Source organism: Chironomus tepperi, unplaced genomic scaffold (assembly GCF_022539635.2).
Source record: "Chironomus tepperi strain 1889 unplaced genomic scaffold, CSIRO-AGI_Ctep_v1 contig_217, whole genome shotgun sequence".
In the NCBI taxonomy this organism is placed as follows: Eukaryota; Metazoa; Arthropoda; class Insecta; order Diptera; family Chironomidae; genus Chironomus; species Chironomus tepperi.
Window position 1 is genome coordinate 1,387,810 of NW_027226339.1, and position 25,376 is coordinate 1,413,185.

The 25,376-nt window shown below is 32.9% G+C and overlaps 1 protein-coding gene across 1 annotated transcript; it reads left to right on the top strand.

Moving 5' to 3' along the window:
• The first annotated feature begins 15,002 nt into the window (after nt 1–15,002).
• On the top strand, nt 15,003–25,225 carry LOC139090343 (uncharacterized). The gene is made up of 11 exons (XM_070640108.1): nt 15,003–15,410; nt 16,487–16,599; nt 16,856–16,947; nt 17,009–17,710; nt 17,768–17,985; nt 18,055–18,349; nt 18,697–18,789; nt 21,124–21,192; nt 22,095–23,183; nt 23,607–24,122; nt 24,628–25,225. Exons 1-11 carry the CDS (start codon nt 15,003–15,005, stop codon nt 25,149–25,151), a joined length of 4,119 nt encoding a protein of 1,372 aa, XP_070496209.1. The 3' UTR covers nt 25,152–25,225.
• Nucleotides 25,226–25,376: the final 151 nt, after the last annotated feature.

The following is a 25,376-nucleotide window of genomic DNA, read 5'->3' on the forward strand; positions in this document are numbered from 1 at the left end:
ATTGATCTGGACGGCTGGATAGGTCACACACTCGAAGTAGACTAACGAGCTCATGGGATTGTTGTGTGAGCAACAATGCAAATGTGCAGGGAATTAAAAACTAGCAGAAGTTATCTAAAGATAGCTCTGGAGGAAGTAAGTAAGTAAGATCACAAACTTCGAAAGCGGAATAATGTTGTATCTGGATGAGAGACATAAGCGTGCTATGCTGACCTTGGTTGGAATTCACAAAGCAACAGGCATCCTGGTGCTTGAAGAGCAGGAAGGTAATGAAGGAATGTCATTTAGATGTCAAAACAGAGAATTTATACAAGCTTTGTGATTCGGCCAGCAAAAGAGTCAGATGGAAAGCATTTTGTATCAACCTAGGCTCCATGTCAGAGCAGATCATAGCTTGAGAAACTCTACATCATTTATGAATGACTCTCAATTTTTAAAAATTTCATTTTCTTATGTGTATGATATTTATTTATTCAACAGAGAAGATGTATATTTCATATTATGCAGCGATCAGTAGTCGATATCAAGCTGCGTTTATGTGGATGAAAAATAATAATAAATTGTAATGAAATCGATCTCTCACACTTTATCTCACTTTCATGTCTTTCTCTTTCGTTATTAAAAATAATATTCGCCACCGACAACAATTAACCTCAATGCAATCAAGAATCATCGAGTAATCATCCACAAAAAAAAAAAATACGGCAGAATGAGAGAGAGAGAACCCAAGCCAAGATGAAATATGTGAGAGATTTATGGGATCTTTTCTTTATCATCATCACGATCGCTCAGTGGTGGAAGTCGTCTATAATTTCAATTCGTTTTAGCGCAATTTTGTTGTGTATTCTTAAGAGAATAATTTGCATAAAGTCGGATGTGGTATGTGGGATGATTTGAAGTCATGGATTGATTTATTCATACTTGATGGTCGAGTTACTGAATTATTTTTTATGGCATTTAGCTTTGAGTCTAACAATGTGACTAATAAGAAGTAATCCTTTCTAGTTTCAATTTTGATCTTTTGGTCAATTTTGGTCTTTTAGTCAATTTTGGTCTTATTAATGAACCAATTTAATTTTTTGCTTTCAAAATGGATGTCATTAGGATACTTCCATGTCATTTAGACGTTTAGCTTCTAAAACAGAGCTGTAAAGTTACTCTAAGAATTACCCTGATTGTAGATATCCTAAGATGCAAACTTACCCTGACGGCAACTATAATCTACCATATTGTGATGATCGGCACATTCTATTTAGACCAGAGAATATCTACGGCTATAAAACAGCTATTTACCATTTAACTATCCAGATCATTGGAGATCTAGAACGATTCGTGGCTAATAACTGTTTACCGAGTGAGATTGCGCGCAGGATCACCGCAACTAGTGGACCAGAGAGCTTATATTGGAATCAGAAACCACTCTTTTGATGACATTACTGTCTATAGTCTCAAAAGAAAGGCTGTGGAACCGCAGTTCTACTACATATGATTCGAAAATGGACAAATGAAAAATTTGTCCTATATTGGTCGAGTCTCGAACCTACGATCGCTGGGTCGGTATTGCAATAATTTAGTACCGAACTACTAAACCATTCTGATATCAAGCCACTTCGATTCCTGCTTTTAAAACAGCAAAATTTGCTGTAATATTTAAAACTAGAGTATCGGGAGCGCCCGTGGCGCCCCATCTTCAGAATTTTCAACTTCACATAGCTTCACTTGGCATCACATTACACCCACATTCCCCCTGATACCCCTCTATTTTCGGCTTCACATGGCTTCACACGACTTCACATAACTTCACATAACACCCCCTATTCCCCCTGATACCCCTCAATTTTCGGCTTCACATGACTTCACAAAATGGCTTCACATGGCTTCCGTTCTTGTATCAGCAAAGGAATTGGGTGTTTATAATATAGATTCCATAAATACCTTAAATGCGTCAAAATCCCGTCTCCAAAACCACACAATAAAAAGCACACAATTACTTAACTTACATAGCAAGAAGACAGTTTCTGTGCGATTTAAAGATGTGACCTCACAAGTTGCGTTACATTTGCATAATATAAAAATTTTCATATTCTTCCCAGCAATTTTCAATCTCGTGAAGTTCCATATATTAATAATAATTTTTATTAGTATACATGTATACGTACTAGGTGCTTTTTATATCTCATAAATGCTATCTAATAACAGTGTGGAGTATCATATAACAATCACATCATCTACATAGGAGAAATGAGAGTCGAAAAGGGAAATAAAACAAATAAATTAAATGCCCCAGCAAGATAGAAGGTTAAAGACAGTCGGCAGAAATGATGGCAGCTCAGTCATAAGTTTTATTTTCATAAAATTTATTCAAAAAAAGAATATCTTTTTTCAGTGTCTGAATGTCTATATATCTTCTCATTCCCTAAACGATTTGTTTCGATAATAAAAATTCACATAACATCACACTCATAAGTTAATACGATAGCTACTGTATTTCCATTTCTTTCTTCTCATTCTATTCGTTATTTTTTTTTTTATTTTTGATTATTATTCTTCTTATTATTTTTGTTGTTGTTTATGGGCATTAATATACATGAAAACATGATACTTTGGTTAGCGCTAAATGACTTTTTTTTTCGCTTCCAAACCTAAAGTGCTTCTGGAATATTAGTGGCAATTAATATTACTCTATCTTCATATTTCCATCTATCCATAATGATACTTTTGCGTTTCCAACTCTCACTCCTTATAGACTCGACTCTTTTTTTTTATATTTGACTTACTGTGGGAATGTGAAAGAATGTTTGATAATTTTTTACGCCACTTGTGATTTGTCACAGCAAGGTAAAATTACATAAACGATTCCATCTCTCCGCTCAGATTAGTTACCGGTCTTTAAAGAAAATATTGCTATGTTTATATAATATTTATCAAAATTGTAGAAGATTTCTGAATTCTTAGAAATGAGGATGAATAACGCAGATATACACATATATTTGTAAATGTAAAGGCTGTGAGCCAATGGAATGAATTGTTGGATTTTTTAAGGCAATTTGTTTAATTTAACTAGTAAGCTTTGACATTTTTCGACAGATTTGCGCATAATTCTTGCAAATTTTCACAATTTTATGCATTATTGGTATGAATTTAATCAATTAGTTTACTTTTGCCACTTTTTTCTATCAATTTGAATGTTTAGGTTCTAATTTGAATCTTAATTGATTCAGAAAATTCAAAATTTAAACTTTAAGTGAAGAAAAAAATCACGTGAAATTTTTGAAAAAATTCAAAATTTTTAACAATTTGGATGTGAAACAATGATTAAAACTCAATTGAATTGCTCTTGCCACTTTTTTCTATCAGTTTCAGTATTTAAATCCTATTTTTAATCTGAATTGAGCTGAAAAGTTCATAATTAAAACTTCAAGCGATGAAAAAAACACGTGGTTTTCATTTAAGTTCAAATTTTTGATAAAATAACGTATTTTTTCTTTTATTTATTCTTTTATTCCGTTCAAAATTTTTAAAAATATCAATCCCATTGCTTTGAACTGCTTAAAATTAACAAAACTCTATTGAAAACTTACAAAAAACTGTTATTTCTACACATTTAAAGAATGTTGTCACCTGGCACACCCTAGAATCTCTCTCAATTGGATACTTAAACGACAAATATTCACATATTTCTGCAGAAAGAGTATTATACTTAATATAGTAAGCACATTAGGTAATGTAATTTGTCATTATTTAGTTGCTGTTTGTATTCAAATCGGAATCAAATTATGGGAAAAAATGCCACACACTCAAAGTTTTTACAGCCATCAGATTTGTTTGTTTGTAATTAGATTTACATTTTAGACATTAAAGCTTCAGATATTCTGGTTTAGATGTTCATTCAATACTAAACATAAATCAATTATTTACTAAATTAATTATAGCACACAATAATAGCAATAACCGCAAACATCAACTTAAAATGCAATTGAAAATCATGAAAATAAATAAAAATGTCAGTTCACAAGTTTATAAGTATTTTCGACACTTTTGCCTTAAATTTATGCACCCCTTTTATGCCTCAATATCCTGTGTACTATGTGCTTATGTACACGAACCCCTCGAAATATAATCATGTTAAGTTGAGGACAAACAATAATTGTGTGGGTGTTTCGCACTCAGATTGCATTTATAGTTTTCATCGAACCTTAATCAGACTGTAAAATTTAATTTATGTGAGTTTCTTTATTTCTTGTGTCATGACATAATGCAATCTATGCACATGGGAATTTTGATAAAAAGGGTGATTATGTTCATGATTTTGACCCCTTTTTATTATAATAGATATGCACATATATTGACTTTTGAACATATTTTCCATCAGATTTAAAATTTTAAAATAAATTGCCTGAATTACATAGTAAAATGAAGACATTTAAACTTTGTGACATAGACAGTAACTAGAAATACATCTCAATCAGATTAAGATAAAGTTCATGGAAGGCATGGATGGAATATGAAAATATAAATTAAAGGTACAGACAGAACTTCGGATATGATTCATTAATATTAATATTTGATTTAAATATTTATTAAGACATTACGGTAGTAAGTAGACGACCAAAGAAGGAAAATGTCATAAAGAGAATCATCGAGTCACTTTTTGTCTTCATCTTCATCTTCATCTTTACTTCTCATGCTATATGAAGCCATTGAGGGAGGGCACACATTTGTAATTCTAATTTAATTTATCTTAAATGATGATCATCACTTTTTATGAGTAAGTCACTCCATACTTATTTGTCTTAAAAAATAAATTATTTATGAAAGAGGACGGGATGGGGTTGGACGGAATTTTTGGGAATTTAGATGGAATTATGTGGGAATTCAGAAAATTAAGATGTGCAATAAATTTACCGTATATGGATTCTTCATTGCCACGAATCGATTAATTTTGATAGCATTATGGTTAAGTGTAAGCTTCCAATACAACGGTAGCGGGACGAGAATTTCCTGTCTCATCACGATCCCGTCCCATGTACCATAAATATTGCTGGACTAGGATACCTTGAAACTCAATCAAGGCTATATCCAAACAGCAACATGCGTCAAATTTCGATAGGGTACCTTTATGTTTTGGCATTTACACGGTTAAGTAGCGAGGTCCAAGCATTAATATTCCACTACTCATAATACATATAATTGACAGAACTAGCTCAAATCGTATGAATAGTTTGATACAGTGATGGGCAACCTGTGTAACGCAGTACACTAGTCTAATATCACAGTACTGGTCTAATATCTTACTCTAGGATTCAATATCCTACAGATCTATGACCTACCACAGGAGACGCCTAAAACTGGCTCTATCGTTAGCTTCCACTTATGAATTTCCAATGCCAAGCGAAATGCTTTCTCTATCGAAAGCTTTCTTCAAATATTTATTTGGTTCTTTGGATCCAATATACATAACAAAATATCCCTAAATAGCCTAAAAATGGACAATTGTACAAAAAACGACAACAACCACCTCACATATATTTTTTCTCAAAATAAATCGTGAGTCTATCGTCATGACATGAACATAAATCTATCTATAAACTTCCTAACTTGACACATATATAGACAACTCACATGCGTACCAAAACTTTCATGGATGAATATCAATCAGTCATCTAGAAAATTAATTAAATATTGAAGAAATTACGAGGCTATTTTTCAGCACCATCAGAAATGCGTCAAAATTAAATTACATGTTGTCTTACGCCCGTTTTTCATCTCTACCTTATTCACTTACACATACTGACTGTCTGATATCAGCCCTCAATCAAATCAATTGAAGAGAGAAATGGACAGGGCATATTCACATTTTTTTTTTCGTATATTCTCCTTTAACCATTCTTTCTCTTAATCATATTGTCGAGAGCATGAAATTATGAAATATTTAATAATATAATATAAGACGTCAATATTACAGTTTGTCAATTTTTCTGATATCTTCGATGGGATGTGACTTATCTCTCTCACTCACTCATTCACTCAGAAAAATAAAAATCTCTGACTGATCTGCTCTCGGCAAGCGTTCCGACTTCAAGTTCAAGAGGTGTTAAAAAATATGTATTTAAAGTAAGTGTAAGTGTAAAAAAAAAATGCTGGGGAGAAAGATCGGAGCAACAAACAAATTTTGCCGACATTTTTCTTTTCTTTCTGTCTTGAAACATTCATCATTCAAAAATATATAATATAATATTCATGAATGTGCAGTATTACCTGATGTAGAATAAATTACAATCATTCTTGAATATAATCGGTAACACTAATTTTTTATTTTTTTTTTTCTACGTGGTTATTTTTCTGTGTTAGCATTTTTGTGGCTAGAGAGGTACAATTGGTCTGATTTGGGTGTATTGTGAGAGTGACAAATGAATTAATGTGAATTTATGTAGATTATGTAATGAAATTTAGGGAAAAATTGGAATTTTTAAACAAACGAAATTTTGAATTTTAACGGATTTTTAATTTCTGAAAAATTTGCTTCCGAGATGATAGAATTTTTGAAATGAAATACCATGATGACAAAGTTTTGGCTTTAATTTGAATTTAATAACAATAACGGATTTAAATTTTTTGAAAAATTTTCTTCCGAGACGATACAATTTTTGAGAGATTACCAAGATGACAAAATTTTTGATATAATTTTGAATTTTGAAAATCGAAAAACAACGGTTTTGTAATTTTCAAAACAATAATCACCAAGATGACAAAATTCTAATAAATTCGAATTTTTAAATACCGTTAGAATAATAAAAATGAATAAAAAATCAATTCAAATGCGCCGCTATCGAACAACAATCACACAATAATAAAAAAAAACTGTCTCGCTTTCATTCAAGCATTTTGTAGAGTCATCGTGTTAAAATTGTAACCAAATAAAAATTAATTCCTTTAAATATATCTACAATAACATATATATAGGTATAGATATAATATGAAATGTTATAATATCGAACAGGCAAACTGGCGAGAGAGAGAGAAAATGAGAAGTAAGCCATGAAGTGTTATTAATGATTTGCAGAATTTATTTTTTTTATTTCTTTTTTCCTATGCGGCACAGTCATAAATATCTTGTAATTTTAATGTATCACATTATAAATTTCATGAATGGTTTATGAAAGGGAAAATCGGGCATGAAATAAAAAATTTATTTTTTTTTGTTGGTCATTCGCCGTGACATGTCGTGATATGGAACAACTTTTCATTATATCTACATATGTATGACAAATCACATGATCTGTTTTTTTAGGGACTATTTTGATGTAAACATAAAGTAAATTATTATCTTCCTTTTTAGATCTTCCTGAAGTACTTAACATTGTGGTTAAATTATAAAACATCCAATTGGCATCTGCAACAGCATGTACAATCTGACTGACATGTTATGACTTTCCTAAATTGAGCCCCAACTCAACTTATAATTTCCTAATTCTTAAGTGCAAAGATTCTCAGGAAGATTTTTTATGTCGAGAATGGAACGAACGAAAAAAAAAATTGATTCTAATAAGCTTGCGTGTGCAATCATAAAATCTGTTTCTAACATCAATTTCCTTTTCATTTCCGACAATAACTGACGATTCTTCTTCATTAAATGCCGATCAAAATTATATTTTTTTACTCAAGCTTGTTGTGTAATTTTATCGCACCATTTGAGGATGGCTACTATGTATCACGTCATAATAATAATAATTACTTGAAGATTTCATTATTCTTTATTATATTCAGGCAGAACTGTACTGATTATACATAAATTTGAGGAATAATATTCATGACTGGATGTAATTATCATCGTATCATATGGCAAGAGGATATTGACGTTTAAATGAGCAAATTTAATGTGTGCTAAAACTCTAATTAGTTACACTAGTTTGAATTTTCTTAAAAATGATCTAATTAAATTAATCAGGAACTATGAATATGTTCCATACATTGAACCAATGCCGTTCTTATCAACAAATAATTATTGAACTAATTTTCTAATAAACTAATTTACTTGTTGTAGACTGTACAATTGACTATATCTGAACATGTGTATAATTGGGATAAATTAAATACATTTTGTGAATTAAACAGGTTGTTATGGTTAGATTCTAGTGTTTTCAATCCCGGGATTACATAAATTTTGATCCCGGGATTGAAAACCCTATTAGATTCATACTAACTAAAAGTTTCTGATAATGAGAACAAGACATTCTAGTCTCGATATCAAGAATTTGTCAAAACTGAGGCTTCAAGTAGCACTAATACAAGCCATAGCGGCACATTGTTATAAATCTTAATTTGCTATTTTATAGTGTCATTAACCGAGTTCAAGGAACCAGGCAATAACACAAAAAGGTTACTGCAACCATGTTCCTATGTGAAGCTTAGGTTACAATAGAATGCTTTCCATCTGACACTGTTGCTGGCACAAACTCTCTGTTTTCACTTCCAATTGACATTATCGCACTATTGTTCTACGTCACGTTGCAAATCATATCTACAAAAGTCTATATAATCGGTAGAGAAATTGGTCTCGGATGGGAATCGAACCAACGTACTTAAAATTAGATCAATATAGATATCTGATTTGTTGCCTAACCATTCGACCGCAAAGGCTTAAATCTCGCACTGACAGAATCACCTATAAATAGCTCAATACCCAAGATTCTACTCTGCTTCAAAACCATACGGCACCATACCTAAAATGTCACCGCAATAAATTCCAAAAGACACCATTTTCAAACAACCTTGTCCATCACCATTGTCCAAAAAGATTCATTGTAATCCAAAACATCAGAAAAATCCCCAAAAAAAATCTTCATTCTTAGCTAGTCTATCCAATCCAATCTTCCAAACATGTATAATATGAAATTAATTAACACGATTTAATTACTATATACTGGACATAATTAATGTGATTACTATTATTAATAATAATTCCATTTTTATTATCATAAATACAATAATTTATAAAAGTCTGTGTACTCATGCATATAAAAGGAAGCAGAAAAAAAATATTAAATTATGAGCAGCAGTAAGTATATAGAGACAAACTCACGATGATGATGATGAGGCACATAAAATAAAATAAAAAATCATTGAGTGAAAAACCATTTATTTGTTAGTTAATTAATTCTTAATAGGAGATGATGTTAGGAGATTCTTTTTTTTTCTAATTACACATTATATCAACAAGACATTGCACTGCCCACAGCTAAATGATTTACATTTTTTTTTTATATATCCATCATGCTCGGCTTCAAAATGCCCGTTTTTTTAAAAAAATCATTTCGCTCTTTTTCCATCATATTTAGCATGAATCATCATTAGACAATAATTAATTTGAGAAATATGAAATGAGAAAATAAAAAGAGATATACACATCTTTTCATAATGAATGTTGATCGTTGGATGTCAAGAGTAAAAAAAAATGTCCGAATAACAATGAGCGGCGAGGAGGAGGAGGTGGGGAGGATGAGATGAGAGAAAGAGGAAAGGCAAGTGAATACCAAGTAAAGAGAATTAATATTCTTCTCGCTACCGTCATTATTCACGTATCCCGAGTCGGACAAGAACGGACAACTAATAAGAAAAATGTCCATGATGATATCGCAGATCTGCAAACAGAACAGTGAAACTGTGTAAATTCTGCAACATTAATATACGAGACCAACATTGTGACCCTTTATGCAGAGCTCGGTGTTAACTCATATTTAATATGAAAAAAATTGACTAGACTCTAATCAAAATCTAAAACTTCGAGCTCTGCCTTAAAAGTAAAAATTCCCGAACTATTGGTTTCTATGAATTTACGAGACTGAGACCGGGATTGAGATCGAGACTACTAAAGAATTGTTCGAAACCTTGGTCTCAAGAGCCGTTAGTTTACAGCCGTGTGGACACTATAGACAAAACTCCATAATGCTACCAGGAATCGAAAACGAAGTAAAAATTGCATATTTTTTGTCACTATTAAAGGATGAAGAGTGACCGAAGCCGTGGTCCATCTTTAAGACCTTAACATACAAAAAGCATTCTCACATTAAGGAAAGTACTCAAAGCGTGCTTTTTTCATACAAAGAGCATGCTCACAGAAATGAGTAAACTCAGGGTATGTTCTTTGTCTGTTAGGGAGACATAGACAGTAAAGTGCACCAAAAACTCGTTTGACCGCAAACCTTGCTCATTTTTTCAACAAAAAACTGTGGCAAATTGAAGACATTTTGCAGTAAAACGGACGGGGGAGGAGGTTCGACCAACAAAAAACCCCTGCCTTAATATCGTTTTGATGGCGAAAACATGTGTGTGTCTCATATTCTCAAATAGCACAAATCTGTTAATTGATCAAAAATCCGGCACAAGACTGGTATGGCTCTAACTTGGCTCCAAATTTGATTCAAATCCTGCATCACCCAAAAGTCACTTAGCCTTGGTGTTGGATTTTGGAGCAATTAACCGACTCCTGCCTTTCGGGAATATCAACATAAAATTAACTTACGCTGCTCGGGTTCATAAATATACAAATACCCCTACACACACACAAAGAGCATGAAGGAATATATCTCAATTTATGTCAATTTAGTTAGCGAAAAAATTCTCGTACAGCACAACAGAGAAGGAAAAAGGAAGGTTAATTTAATTATATTTTTGTGCCTCAACCGCAAAACTATTGCATGAACTGCAATAAATATACAAAGTTTATGTAGCTTCAAGCGAAAAACGAAAAAAATGAGAGAAGTCTTACGAGCGATGTGACATGATTTATGATACCGCCGGTGAATTTATAGTCCAAATTCACAAATAGATTTTGCACGGCAGCATCTGATCTGATGGTTATTTGATGAGTTTAACTAATAATTTTAAAAATTTTATGGGATTTTGCTTCTGTTTTATGCTTCCATCGGTGGCTTCATACTTTTATTTTTATTATAAACATTAAATTTCCTTTTAAAGATTTCTTCGTTGCGGTGAATGTACATCAATTATTTTGGTTATTGCTTTATGCATAAATGGTGTGCAATATAGAATTCTACTGTACTGCCTTCAATATTTGGAATTATTGACTTTAATGTTACGTGAACAAATTAGTTCTGTGTTGAGAAATTTTTTTTGGTATTTTTCATAACGGTTTTGAAATTTTTGAATAAATTTGAGCTTTTTTCTAGCAGTTTGAATTTTAGCCGTTATGAAGCTTTTGAGGGTGCTTTTGCAAGAAGGAATAAAAGCAGTAAAATGAATGTTTTGATTTTCTTTAAAATTTATGAGGTTGTTGATAATGAATGTATTGCATTTATTTCCTTGATTTGCTAGTCATCGATATTAATTGTGATTTATGAACTTTCTAAAATGAAGTCCTTTTTCAATTTCTAATAGGAAGCTCAATACTGTCTTAAGGAAGCTATTGATTTTAATGAGTTCTTCAGCCACTCTCGTGATCTGATGCCATCTAAAAAGCCAAATTAATAAACCATAATTAATGGAGCTTTAACAGTTATTCTATGCCCTGCTCATAGAAACCTATTGACATCAATTATCGATTCATATTGAGAATTAGCAATCAATACCCAGCGAAAAAGGCAAATAATCTGCCGGGACATCCAAGCAAGAAAGTAAATCCGTATGAATTTCTGTCAAGTCACTCTCTCGGATAGCACAAATCGGTTCAAAGTCAGAGTGACGTCGGCCTGGTGCTGGATTTTGGACCCATTAACAAACTTGTGCTTATCGGGTATTAATCTGACTAATCTTCAACTTAAAAATCTTCTTACCGTGCTTTGTGGGAGATTATTCTAGTTTTTAGATAAAATTTCAGATTTAAGAAGATGAATGACTCCGTTTTATACCCAAGAAAGTAAATTATTTCAAATATTTAGCAAACATAATTAATCTGCAGTGTCTTTTTTATGAGAATGTGAGCTAACACACTTGGTGTAACTTATCAAGAATACTCAAAGACACATTTGAGGCACATAGCTTGAGAAAGTCGGAAAATACAGACGTAACTCTGGCTTCGAGTCAGAATCGTCAAAATCCAGCACACGCTAGGACAGTTTCTTACGATTTTAGCAAGGAATGTTCTTTTGCAGGATAGCTAAGCATGCATTGGAAAGGAAAATAAATTAAGATAAAGAATCACTAAGCTTTTTAAGGCTTAAATTCATTGTCAAATTAGTTAATAGCCACTTACACTACACACAAAATAATTTATGATCCCAAAAATTTCATTTGCATCCAAAAAAGCTTTTAATCAAAAAAATCTAAATTCTTTGTGCCTGCAAAAAATATGCATCGCAATTCGCATAATTCAGTATTTGCAAAACACCCACTATAAATAATTTCAGACATGTTAAAATATATTGTTCATTTATCCTTGTCTGTAACTGAGTATAGCACACACAGAAAAAAAAGCATTTATCACCTAGACATTTGTTGTTTATTTTGTTGACCTTGGCCCAAACAGAATCACAGCTATTAAAATTGTGAAAATCCAAAAAAAAAAGGAGGTAGGAAGGGGTGTAAGCAGCAGTTCAATAATCTGAAAATGCAGTACGAAGGGCAAAGAAATTTTTATGAATGAAACTTTACGGTTTGTTATGAATGTAGACAATGTGGAAGCTAACGTAAATAAAGTTCTTTTGTATCCATGATACACAATAAAAAAAGATTGTAAAAAAAGACTTTTCATGTCTGGCATAAATGATTCATACAGTCAGTATCGAGTTGATCGTTGAAGTGTTGAGATAGGAATAAGAAAAGGCTTGCTGTGACTGTTAAAGATTTGAAATAGTTATTAAGTCCTAATTTTTTGTGGTATGAATTGTGAATATTACTTAATCTTATGGCTGTTGAGTGCTAGGATTGGAAATTGATAGAAATTTAAAGGAATTTAAGAATTTTACTAGAACTGCTTAAAGCTGTTATGTAATTTGTGAATTGAGGTTCCTCAAAATTGTCATCAAATTTCATTATATTTCAAAAGTTTTTAATGCCTGAACTTACAAACAGCAATCAGTAAACCTATTTTGGATATAGGAATTCCACTTTATTAGATCCAAAACTTAGTCAAACTGTGCTTTTTATGTATTAAGAACATTAATTAGGTCAGGTATTTTGATGTATCGATTTTTTTGGATATGATAAATTCATAAATATTGAATGTTAAATTAATCACGGAATCAACGATGAGCAGCTCCTTCAGGCTTGAAAGCAATCACATTAGGGTCAATTAATCCGGCATATATATCAATTTTTTTGGAATTCCTTTGCTTGATAAGAAGGAAAATATCGTTTTATGAATGAAATTTATTTATTTATTTTAGCTCGCTAGCGATAGTCCGGGATATCTCGCGCATATATACCGAAATAAAACTAGAATACCAAAACATTTTATGTTGCCATCGATACGTCACCAATCATAGTGTAAAGGAATTTCTCATTTTTTAATGTGTTATATATTTTATTTACTATTTATTACGATATAAGGCACAGAAATGCTGGGGAAAAAAAATTTAAATTTTATCACAAACTTGTTGGTTTTTCTTGAAACTTTCTTGGTGGTTTGGGAAGTAATTTTTAATGGAAATTAGAGATTTTTATGCAGTTTGTCTTGGTGTAGAGTTTTAATTTTTGAAATGAATTTTATAAGTTGTGCAGAGTCATGATGGATTTTACAAATTTTGAAATTAAATATCGAGGATTCCTCTTCATTACTTATCTTAATATTAAATTTTCAACCCAATTTTAAAAGTGTTCTTTTTTTTCAAATCGTTTAAGTTTCTAAGAGAATAAACATCCGAGATTCATTTATACCTCTCTCCAATTTCACTACAAATCTTATTCTTAACCGATAATGAGCACTGTCATATGATTCAATCACTGAACCATTTGACATCACGCAGTGTCTGTTAAGGCTTTTCAATATAATGCTAGATATGGAAATTATTTTTAAAAATCATCTTGAAGGAGTTTTTTCGATTTCGTCATAGCTCCATAATTTATAAAGGATTTTAAATTAAGCTGGTCTTTTAAGGATTTTCCATGCTTCAAATCAAAACAATACTCCCAGCAATATTTAGCACTAATCAATCTTTAATCGATTAAAGTCGACTATGGCCGATTTCCACCTCTGCCCCTAATATAACTGAGCATATTTAATTTATTATGAGCATTTTGATGCACTTAAATTTTGAGAATTCATAAGAAATATGTACAAATTAAGGTCAATTTTTAAACCAAGTGGAAATAGGTTAAGTTTTTGCAATTTAGAACTAAACCAAACCATTCTCGATAGGAAATGTTATTTAAAAACTTGAAAAGTATATAGTGAGGGTTCGAATCCTACACATAACGAAGTATTTCAATTGCTTAACTTAATGATTTTTTTTTACTTTTTATTCATTTAAATCTTGTGTTGAAGAATACTCAGAGTCTAAAAATCCAAAAACTGTTTTTAATAAGCCATCCGATCAACCTCATTTTCAAAGAAAACTGCGCTAAATATCTTCAAGTTCCTGTCAACTTTCACCCAACCCACCATAAAAAAAAGCTTCAAGAAAAACTTTTACCTACAACTCAAATCAGCATAATTTGACCTACATTCTCAATAAATTTTTGTGCACTCACTTTTGATCCAACAATAAAAAAATTTGCACATCGAGCATGTGATAATGAAATTCGTACACTGATGTGGTTAGTACCTCAAAACATAGAAAGAGAATGTGGGATGAATGTGCATAATTGAAAGTGAAATTTATAAAAAAAAGGCATAAATAAATTATATGCTCCCCTCGCTTATTTGCTATAATCCATAAAAACTATATATTTTCTTTCTTCCTTACCTATTGACACACATTCGGCACTTATGCTTATTGTCTATATTATCATTTATTTCTTTCGTTTCTTCTTGATATTGCATAATCTATTAAATCCTCACCTACATAAAAAAAATTATCAACATATATACACACAGTGATTATCACATGAACAACAGCAACAGTAATAATAATAATACTAACAATAGTAAACAGCAAAATGCTACCGAACATAATAATGAGAGTATTAAGAAAGAAAAAGAAAAGAAGAAGGAGGATGAAGAAAAGCATATCCAAGAAAAGTTGCATGCCCACGCAATGCAAAAGCTACAAAAGGAAAATGAGAATTTAATTCTTATGACTCAAAATTATCAACGAATGTTTGAGAATACATGTGAATGCAGTACAATAGCTGTTCCATCGAAAATACTCAATAATGCGAAAACAAATTGGATGTCTTCTGAGAAGCTCAATGAATTACGTAAAAAGGCTCACGATGCTGTAAAGAATCATAAAGTTTTCATATTGAAAGGATATTTTCATACCGTACGAAAAGCTTTGATGGATCGTGGATGGGTGAGTTTTGATAAAATTTTAGGGATTGACTAATTTTAGAACTGGGTTGGGATTTTTGTCAGGAAGATGCTTGATTTGTCGACAAATTTCTGATTTAATGACATTGCTAAATCATGTCCTATACTCAAAACCTACTTGAACTTTATATGGAATTGAGTCAATTCGAAAAAATTTTTATATTTGAATACAGAATCCGAGTCGACTTTGAGCTCTGGTCATGTCTAACTCATATGTTAATTCATAAAGTCTGTATTTTTCAACCCGAGTTAACAATGTTTATTTTCCTGTTAACTGTTCTAAGCTGTATGTATACTCGTAAAGCTGATTCTTAAAGCCTTGCAGCATAGAAAAGGCGTACAATGTGGTCTTAGGCCAGCGTAATTCTGGGGTTGAATTAGATTTTAACGAACCCATTATCACTTCTGTCTTAAGCTACATTTTTCATTTTTCAACACCGTCTGCCTTCCGGGAATATCTTTGTGATATGACTGTCTATTCTATGTCCATTTGCCACCAAATGGTTAAAAAACGTATTTTTGTCCATTCTGTTTACTTCCAAATTATGAGTCGACTTCGAGCTCAAACTTACGCAAGCTATATTATTCGACACAAAAGTACTGAACCTTAAAAACATATCGAATAAAAATACCGAAGAAAAATATCAAGGCATTAAATTAAGTTTAGTCATAACTCTTCAATCAAAAATGTCATAACTATGAACACGACATCATAAAGACTTAATAATGTGTGTCATATTTTGACAATAGAAAATTAGTAAATCTAAAAATATTCCTAAATGGATGAATTATAGATTTTCTTGTGTGACACAGAGCCACAGCTAGACGTCGACCCAGATTTTGTATGGAATTGTTGAACTGAGTGTACTTTGATCTCTGCTAAAGGCTAAACCTTACAATTTCTAAATTATATTCACGTTTCCTAACTAACAATGAGCATTCTTATGCTAGATCTAGCATGCTTTTGAGTATACTCAATCAATATTATGGACCATGATAGATTTTGGATGATACTCATGTTCGGGTTGCACATATCTTACTAAATTTACTTCATTGTAGGTTGAAAAGATTGATGTTCACAAAGCGAGAGGAGTTACAAGTAATTCTGGATATCTCCTTGAGGATTTAATTCAAGCTCTACCGCAAAGAAGACCTGGTGAATCAAAGAAAGCGTAAGTATCAAATTTAGGTCAGAGTCATCAAGACTCAATTTTATGATAGAACGGAAGAAGCATTCAAACTGAATTTGCAATTGGCAAAACACCGTCAAATATCATCTAACATAGGCAGTCGATGGCAAAGTTGACCTGCTGTCTTAGACACTTGCTATCGGCCGCCGTTGACTGCCGATTATATGTAAAAGACATCCAGTTACTCTACAATCCTCATTTTTGAACAATACCTTAACTAACTTTGAATCATTTCCAGTCATATCCAGAAATGTGAACGAAGTATCATGTCCCGCTTTCTTGAGCATTCACCAATCGACCTGTTATGGTGTGTACGTCGTGACAAGTCAGGTAAGTATGACTCAAACTAACTACACAGATTAATTCAAATTTTAAAGTTCTTTGACTACAGATTGGACTCATTTGACTAAGAATCAAAACATTCTCATCAATCGCTTCAATAAATCTCCATTTACATCAAAAGAAGGCTTGTGTTCCGCATTAAAGGATTTCCATTGGTACTACGAAGAAGGAAAATCGGAAGCATATTTTCCAAGATGTTTTAATGTGTTCAACCCAGAAGAACTGACAGAATTCGTTGAGAATTTCCGTACGACAGCCTGTATAAGTCTATTGAGATGGCTTGTTGAGCAGCACGAAGAAAAAGGTTCATTTTATTTAATATCCGATGACGGTCGTGTCTCAACAAATTGCATACAATTTGCAATAAACAGATGCAAAGATTTTATTGATTATTGTGTCCACAATGACATTGATGTGGAAGGAGAAGTGAAAATTTGGGAACATGATTGGGATGTCTTCTTAACTCATCATTATCTACTCACTCACGAGAACTTAAAGTTTCAAATGATTGAGGATCCTTATGCATCACTCGATGCCTACGTTGATCAAGCAAAACGAATACTCGAAAAAGTCAAAGTACTTTGGCCTCAATCGTCAATTGACGGCACGCTTAACATTTGGATTATAAAACCCGGAAATAAATGTCGGGGCAGAGGAATTATGCTGATGAATAACATAAAGCAAATAATTCAAACGGTAAATCCGCCAATTTGTGCATCGAAAACGCGATATGTCGTTCAAAAGTATATCGGTAAGAAGCAACAGCCCTGACATTAAACTTTTTTATATCCTATTTCTATTTTTATAGAACGACCTTTGATAATTCATAAAACAAAGTTCGATATACGTCAATGGTTCTTGATAACATCAGTTCAGCCATTGATTATTTGGTTCTATAAGGAAAGCTATTTACGATTCAGCTCACAACAATTCAATTTACAAAATTATCATGAATCAGTTCATTTGACAAATCACGCAATACAGAAGAAATATGCAAATGGAATTAGGGATGAACGACTGCCAGTTGTAAGACTTCCTTTAAAAGAATTTTTACAAATTGATATTGGAATTTCCATTTTTTTTATTCATCCATAGGAAAATATGTGGGATTGTCACACATTTCAAGCTTATTTAAAGCAAATTGGAAAGTATGAGATGTGGAGTGAAAGAATTTATCCTGGAATGCAGCGTGCAATTATCGGAACTATGCTCGCATGTCAAGATAATATGGATAGACGACCAAATACTTTTGAGCTTTACGGAGCTGACTTTATGATTTCTGAAGACTTTTATCCGTGGTTGATTGAGATTAATGCTTCACCTGATTTAGCACCTAGTACAAGTGTTACTGCACGTTTATGTCCTCAGGCTGTTGAGGATACTATTAAAGGTAAGGTTGGTTCTGTCTCGAGCAGCACAATGTAATTACAAGAGTACCTCTACCTTGCTGCATAGATTGCAGTACGTGAGGGTGCCTGAAGTCTACAACATGGCTGATTTCGGATGTAGACATTGTGCTGATTGGTTGACTAAGAGCAGTGGTGGACAACCTGTGTGTCGCGGCCGACTATTGTGCTGCCGAATTTCTTGAAAATGCCACGAACCGCATACCTTGAGTAGCTTTAGTCGAGGCTAACCAACAAGGTGTGCTGCAAAAAATAAAAGGTTGTCCACCACTGACTTATACTTAATCTTCTAGTATCCTTACTTAAATCCTCAATCTCTCTCTACTTCCAGTTGTTATTGATAGAAAAATTGATCAAAATGCGGATACTGGATTCTTCGACATGATATACAAGCAAGTGATTCCGAAGACACCAGCTTATATGGGTAATATAACATTTTATCCTATCCATGACAAACTCATCATCCCTCAAAATTAAAGAATTGCTTAAAAATTCTATTTCGTCAGAAAAATATTGGAACTAAACTGAAAATTTCACAATAGTCCTCGACTAGCTGCGCTGCAAACATGCTGTCACTAAAATTTTCTAGTCTTCTAGACACTTTTTGGTCACAGTGCAGAAATCTCAATAAATTTTATTTATAAACTTATATCTTCACGCGATAATTGGACTTCCATTCATCCTTTAAACTATTTTATAATTTTGCTTTGATATCCAACATGCATGCATGATGGATGATAGCACTAGTTTAAAATACTCACAAATGCACACAATTCATTCATATCATTTAGGTCTAAACTTGTCACTCAAAGGACAGCGGATTGTTCCCAAATTGTCTAAGAAGGTTGAGCCACGTTGTGAACGGACGGAAAATAAATCTATTCAGTCAATTTATACTCTGGCAAGATTAGCATCGTCATCAAATAGGATAAGAAGAAGTGTTGCTGCAGGACCTACGGTACGTTTGAATTTTTAAAGTAGATAGTTGGTAATGTTGTGAACATTGTGGGAATGCTTTTTATAACGACATTCCTCAATTCAATGATTGATAGATCGATCTCTGGTGGGAATCGAACCCACAGACTCACTAAAGAGTGACACAGATATCTAATCTGTTGCCTAATCACTCGACCACATAGGCTTTACTCTAGCACTGGTCGACTCGTTTATATGACTCGATACTCCAGATACTGCTCTAGTCAAATACCACAATACTGGGATATTAGTTTGTTCTCAAATGCTTCCTTTAGTGAGTCGCTCTCTGAAAAGTTTGAGAAACACTGAAGTAGAAGCTTTAGGACTTATACAGTGGGTTGCCTTTTGGATCACTAAAATTTAGAATGAGTGACAATAGTTGATAAGACAAGGGGATACCGAGGGTGCGACTGAGAGTTAAACTAATAACTGAGTGCTCTCTAAGAGAATACTACCTGGGAACTAAGACTGACCTCAATTCCAAAACTTATTATAGCCAAATTCCATTAATTCATTTTAGATAATGGACTTCATGCAGTGCATAAACTTCAAATCCCGCTTAGATCGTGAACGCGAAATGATTCGACGTAAAATTCGTTCATCCACACTTTACAGAAAGCCAAGTTTCAGTAAGTCAGCATTCAACATCTACAATGTAAATGGTGAAGTCGCAAAAGTCTCGTGCATCACAAAGAACTTAAAAATCAACGAGTACAAAGATGAGCCGATAAGAAAAGTCAAGTCACCATTGCTCGTCAATGATGAGCAGGAAGATGAATGCACGAATGAGGAAAAATCAATTTTATGTATCGGCAGTAAATACCTAGACCTAACATCAAACTTAATGGCTCCACCATTGATAAAATCTGTATCAACATCAACGATCAACTTGAATTCACAAGACATGTCAAATGACATCAAGCCCATCCAACAAGATTCAGATTTTGAGCGTGCAATATCACAGTCACATCTATCACCATCGTCGCCATCAATAATGATTAATGGAAATCATCTGTCATCGAGTAAAAAGACGCTAAGTGAAAATAGTATACAGGAAAATTTAAAGAAACACAAAACTGATGTTTTACATTCAGACAACGACAAAACTTCCGAAAACGAAGAAGACGAACTCACAGAAAATAAACGTAAAAATCACAATAATAACTTAATTAAAGCTATTAACCATAATGATACAAGTAAAATTTTCAAAAAAAGTGCACAAACTATTTATTGTGGTGCTGTTGGTCATAATGTCGGTAAATATAGTGATGCTCAAAAGACAGAAGTTGTTCTTGACGACTTATCCAATAGCATTGTAGAACAATCTAATAATATTACAATTAAATATGATCTAATTAATAATAATATAAGTAATAATAAATTATCACATAATTCCACCAATACAGTCACATCAAATGCAACTAGTACGAGTAAGACTGTAAAGAAAAGTGCTGCATCTATGACACGAAAAAAGTCTAAACGATCAGACACAATAAAATGTGAATCTGTAAAGTCATCAACAATGAGAAAACCGGAAAGTTCACAAATAACTTGATCTTATTACTAGTTTTACTATTTAATACCTACTTCCTATTTTTAATCATCATTTAAATCCATCATTTTTGCAAAATCTATTCAGTAATGCAAAAGAAAAGTTGATTAAATCTCATCGCATGCCATCATTTTCATCTATTTTTTGAAATTCTTATATTTACTTAATAAATAAGAACAAATCCCCTTTACAAATCATAAATTTAAACGACTGTATATAACAACGAACTAGATATTGATAGCTCTGACGAACGGGATAGTGAATCGGACATTGAATTGCCTAATATTATCGATATTGAAGGTAAGTTTGAATATTAAGTTTTTTTTTTGGGAAGGTATCTGAACTCTGATTGGTTAATTTGTTGGGGATATACTTGTGGAACTGTTGAGTTACATTATCTTGTGACTTAGACTTAGACTTATACTTATCTGTTCTAAGAGGCACCCTAAGTACCCTAAGAGGCAAAGAGCATGCTTTCATTATACATAAATACCACTAAGGTACCTAAAAGTGATCTCTTTGTCTGTTAGGGTTATTAGTTTACTATTAACATGCCTTGTTCTTAGTAAGGATTCTAGAAAACGAGACCAAGACTTCCCGGTAAGGGTCCTCAATGCCGAGACATAGACTTCCCGGATATAATTACTAGAATTTTTCGAGATCGAGACTTTGACATACTTAAGTTCAAAAGAAGGCTAATCCCATCTAGACGGTATCGAACCGACTTATGTAAGTCGTCCTTGGAATTACTCATGTTGGTCGCAGAGACTCGATGGCGTAGTGGTTTCATTATTGGGGATGTAATTATTATACACCATTAGCCAGGCAGGGTCGAATTGGCAGAAGTTATCGAAAGATAGAGCTGTCTACAAATGTTCATTAAACGCGGCAATGGGCCTCCGTGCACCCCAGCCAAATAAGTAAGTAAGTAAGTACACCCTTAGCTATCATGGGTTCGGGACACAACATTGGAAATTTTTCAGCTTTTTAAAGCCAGTCGAATGTTAACATTAGCTAATTAGTTAGTTTTAGATAGGGTACAGCTAGTCAACAGTAAGTCATAGTTAATTCGGTTATAAATATGTATACCAAAACCCATAATAGTTACAAACTCAACAATCCCCAATTAAAATTCCAAATACTTCCAAGAGTTCAGATGCCTTCCACCTTCAAATCAATAACTCTATTCCTAATTTCTATAGGATATAGTTTAGCTCGTCAAAAAATGGAAAGGAAACGTCTGTTTCGCTCAAAGAAACAACGCAGTAAGGAGCACAAGGAAGGAAAGAAACCACAAATTGATTTCATCAAAAATCCAGTTTTCACCGATGACAAGAATTGTGAAATATTCAAGGAACTTGAGACAAGAGCACGCGAAGCCGTAAACAATAAAAAGATTTTTACAATTATTGGTGGATATGACATCATAAGACAAAGTTTGATAGAAAGGGGCTGGATAGAGAAGTTGCTTGATATTGAGGCTAATAAATGCACCGTAAATGAGAAGCTTATAAGTGAGACAGTATGTGATTATGATGCTAGACGTATAGTTCTGTCGCATCTTGTCAAGTCAAGTCCAACATACTTCATTTGGCAACCAAAGCATTTTGATGGAATTTCATATAAAGGAAGTAATCCTTATAGGAACCGAATTAATCGGATGAGGACATTGGATTATACAGTCAAAGAAGGCTTACATAATATAACAGAGAATATCCAATGGCACATAATTGAGGACTTAACGGAACTTAATTATCCAAGGTCATATCTATTAATGGATCCGTACCAACGAGAATACTTCCAACAGGAATTTCGACGGTCACTAATTGCAAGCTTCATACTTTTTGTCAATGATAATTTCGATACTGTTTTTAGTGAAACTGCTCCTATAGCCAGTGAAGTGATTTTCATATCTTTAAGTCGAATGGAAAAATACATCAAAATTAAGCAAGACTTGTACATTGGATTCGATAAATTACCACATAGCGTTACATTCACCGAATTAATGAAGGATGTCCATCAAGTAATTTATCATGAAAAGAAAATTAAATTTCCTGAATTTTATGATGAAGTTTCCATGGTCAAATTAAAGACAAATATTCAGCTCATGGCAACAGACATAAATATTTATTGGCCGGAAACTAAATACGATGGATATTACAATATTTGGATTTTAAAGCCAATTAATAGATCGAGAGGATTTGGTGTGCTTCTGTTTAAGGAAATTGAGAAGCTTTTCGAGCATGTATTGAAGCATACGGAGAATAAATACATCGTTCAGAAGTATGTCGGTAAGTAGTGGTTGCTTATTGTAAATGTTTAGTTATAGTTCAATGGTTATGTATGCAGGAATCACTTTTAAAAAAAAAGGTTCAGCTTTAAACCGCAGGTCTTCGCTTCCTGCATTTTAGAAGCGCAGTACAGCAGTTTTTAGCTGTACCATATAGTTCGTTTAATGATGCAGGCCTACAGTTTTGAACGAACCCTACTTTAATGCTTTAGATCAGTGATGGACAACCTATGAGTCACGGAACGTTAGTGTGTCACCGAACACTTTTAGACTGCAATGAACTATTTGTCGTGTGCGGTTTCGATCGAGGCTTACCATCAGGATGTGCCACGGTACACAGGTGGTCCACCACTGTCTTAAATGCTGCAGACCTACAAAATGAAGTAAAATCTTAACTAACAACAATCTATTTCTCTCATTCCAGAACGTCCATTGCTTGTCCACAACACCAAGTTTGACATCCGTCAATATTTCCTAACAGTTGTCACTAAGAATAGTGTAAACATTTGGTGCTACAAGGATTGCTACATTAAGTTCTCATCACAAGAATTTTCACTTAAAAATCTCCATGAGTCCATCCATTTAACAAATAATTCAATTCAAAGATTTTATGCAAATGGTGAGAGAAATGATGCCCTTCCTGAACACAACATGTGGCTATTGAAGGAATTTCAGAAGTATCTGCGATCAATTGGAAAGCAGAATGAATGGCCGAATGAAATTTATCCACAAATTAAGAAGAATTTATTAGCAATAGTTTTGGCAAGTTTAGAAGACACAGATTTAGAAGAAAATACATTTGAACTTAATGGAGCTGATTTAATGATCGGAAATGATTTTCAGCCGATTTTATTAGAAATAAATGGAAATCCTGATTTGTCGTATACTACGAAGACAACGCGTGATATTTGTCCACGTGTGATGGAAGATGTTGTTAAAGGTGAGATTAAAGTATTGACTAGATTTGGATTTTTGGAAGGATTTTCTTGATGATTCCTTGGAAATTAGGTTTTTCCTGAGCTTTTCCGACCAAAACATGAGCACAAATTTATCTAATTTCAAGGAATCACTAAATTTGACACTAGATTCATATATCTTGGTGAAATGGACGTGTGCCATTCTAACTTGACGACCGCCAAAAAAATCTTTTTGGTTGATCACTTCCTCTGCTGAAAATAGCTAAAAAACTTCTTGAAGTGGAGCTTACGTAAACATTACGTACGTATTTCTACATAAACATTACGTACGAATTTTTACGTCAATGTTAAAAAGCTTCAAAATTAATTTCACCGTTGTAGATTCATACGATTCTGTTAGTGCAAATTCTCTTTTGTCAATCAATAGTGACCACATTTATACTGCTTTGTTTTTGAATGATTCTTCCACTAGATTTATTCTTAGAATCTATTCAAACTTTCCATAATAAGAGCTTATTTTCATTTCAGTTGTTATAGATTTAGCCAACGATCCATTCTCCCCAACCGGTGAATTTGAATTAATATATGAATGTCAAATAGCACGACTGACCCCACCCCACACTCAAAAAATCCAACTAAACGTCGACGGAAAGAAAATAATGCCACCACTTCGTGCTCCACGTCAATTTTTCCCACTCAAAAATATAACAGAACTTGTTATTCAAGGTGAAAAGATGTTAAATCCATTAAAGACTAAATACTGCCGTCCACAATTGCTCAAAAGTCATAATAAAGTATCAAATGAACCAGATGACGACGACGATGAGGAAGGTTCAAAGCAAAAAAATTCAAAGAAAAATAAGAAATTATTTAAGCCGACAAGATTATATCGTAGTCCACACAAAACCCGTAATATATTTCAAAAAGTTGTTGTTAAGCCTTACTCAAATGATTTTGTTAGTTATGTTAAAAAGCTTCCCACAATATTACAATCAACCAATCGAAGATTTATTAACTTAAATGATTTAATGAGATACTTAAAAGTAGAATAAAATAACAAATATTACATACTGTGATATTGTTAAGGCACTGCCGCGATGTTAGTTCATTTTAATTCTAGACAAAAAATAAATAAATAAATGCAATGTTTATGAAGTAAAATTTAATTAAAGTAGGCTTTGGGAAATTTTATTATTTAGTAAATTTTTGGCATCAAAATTTCCAGTGAACATCAACATCTTTCGGAATGGCTTTTAGATCAGCAAAATTGACAAAAC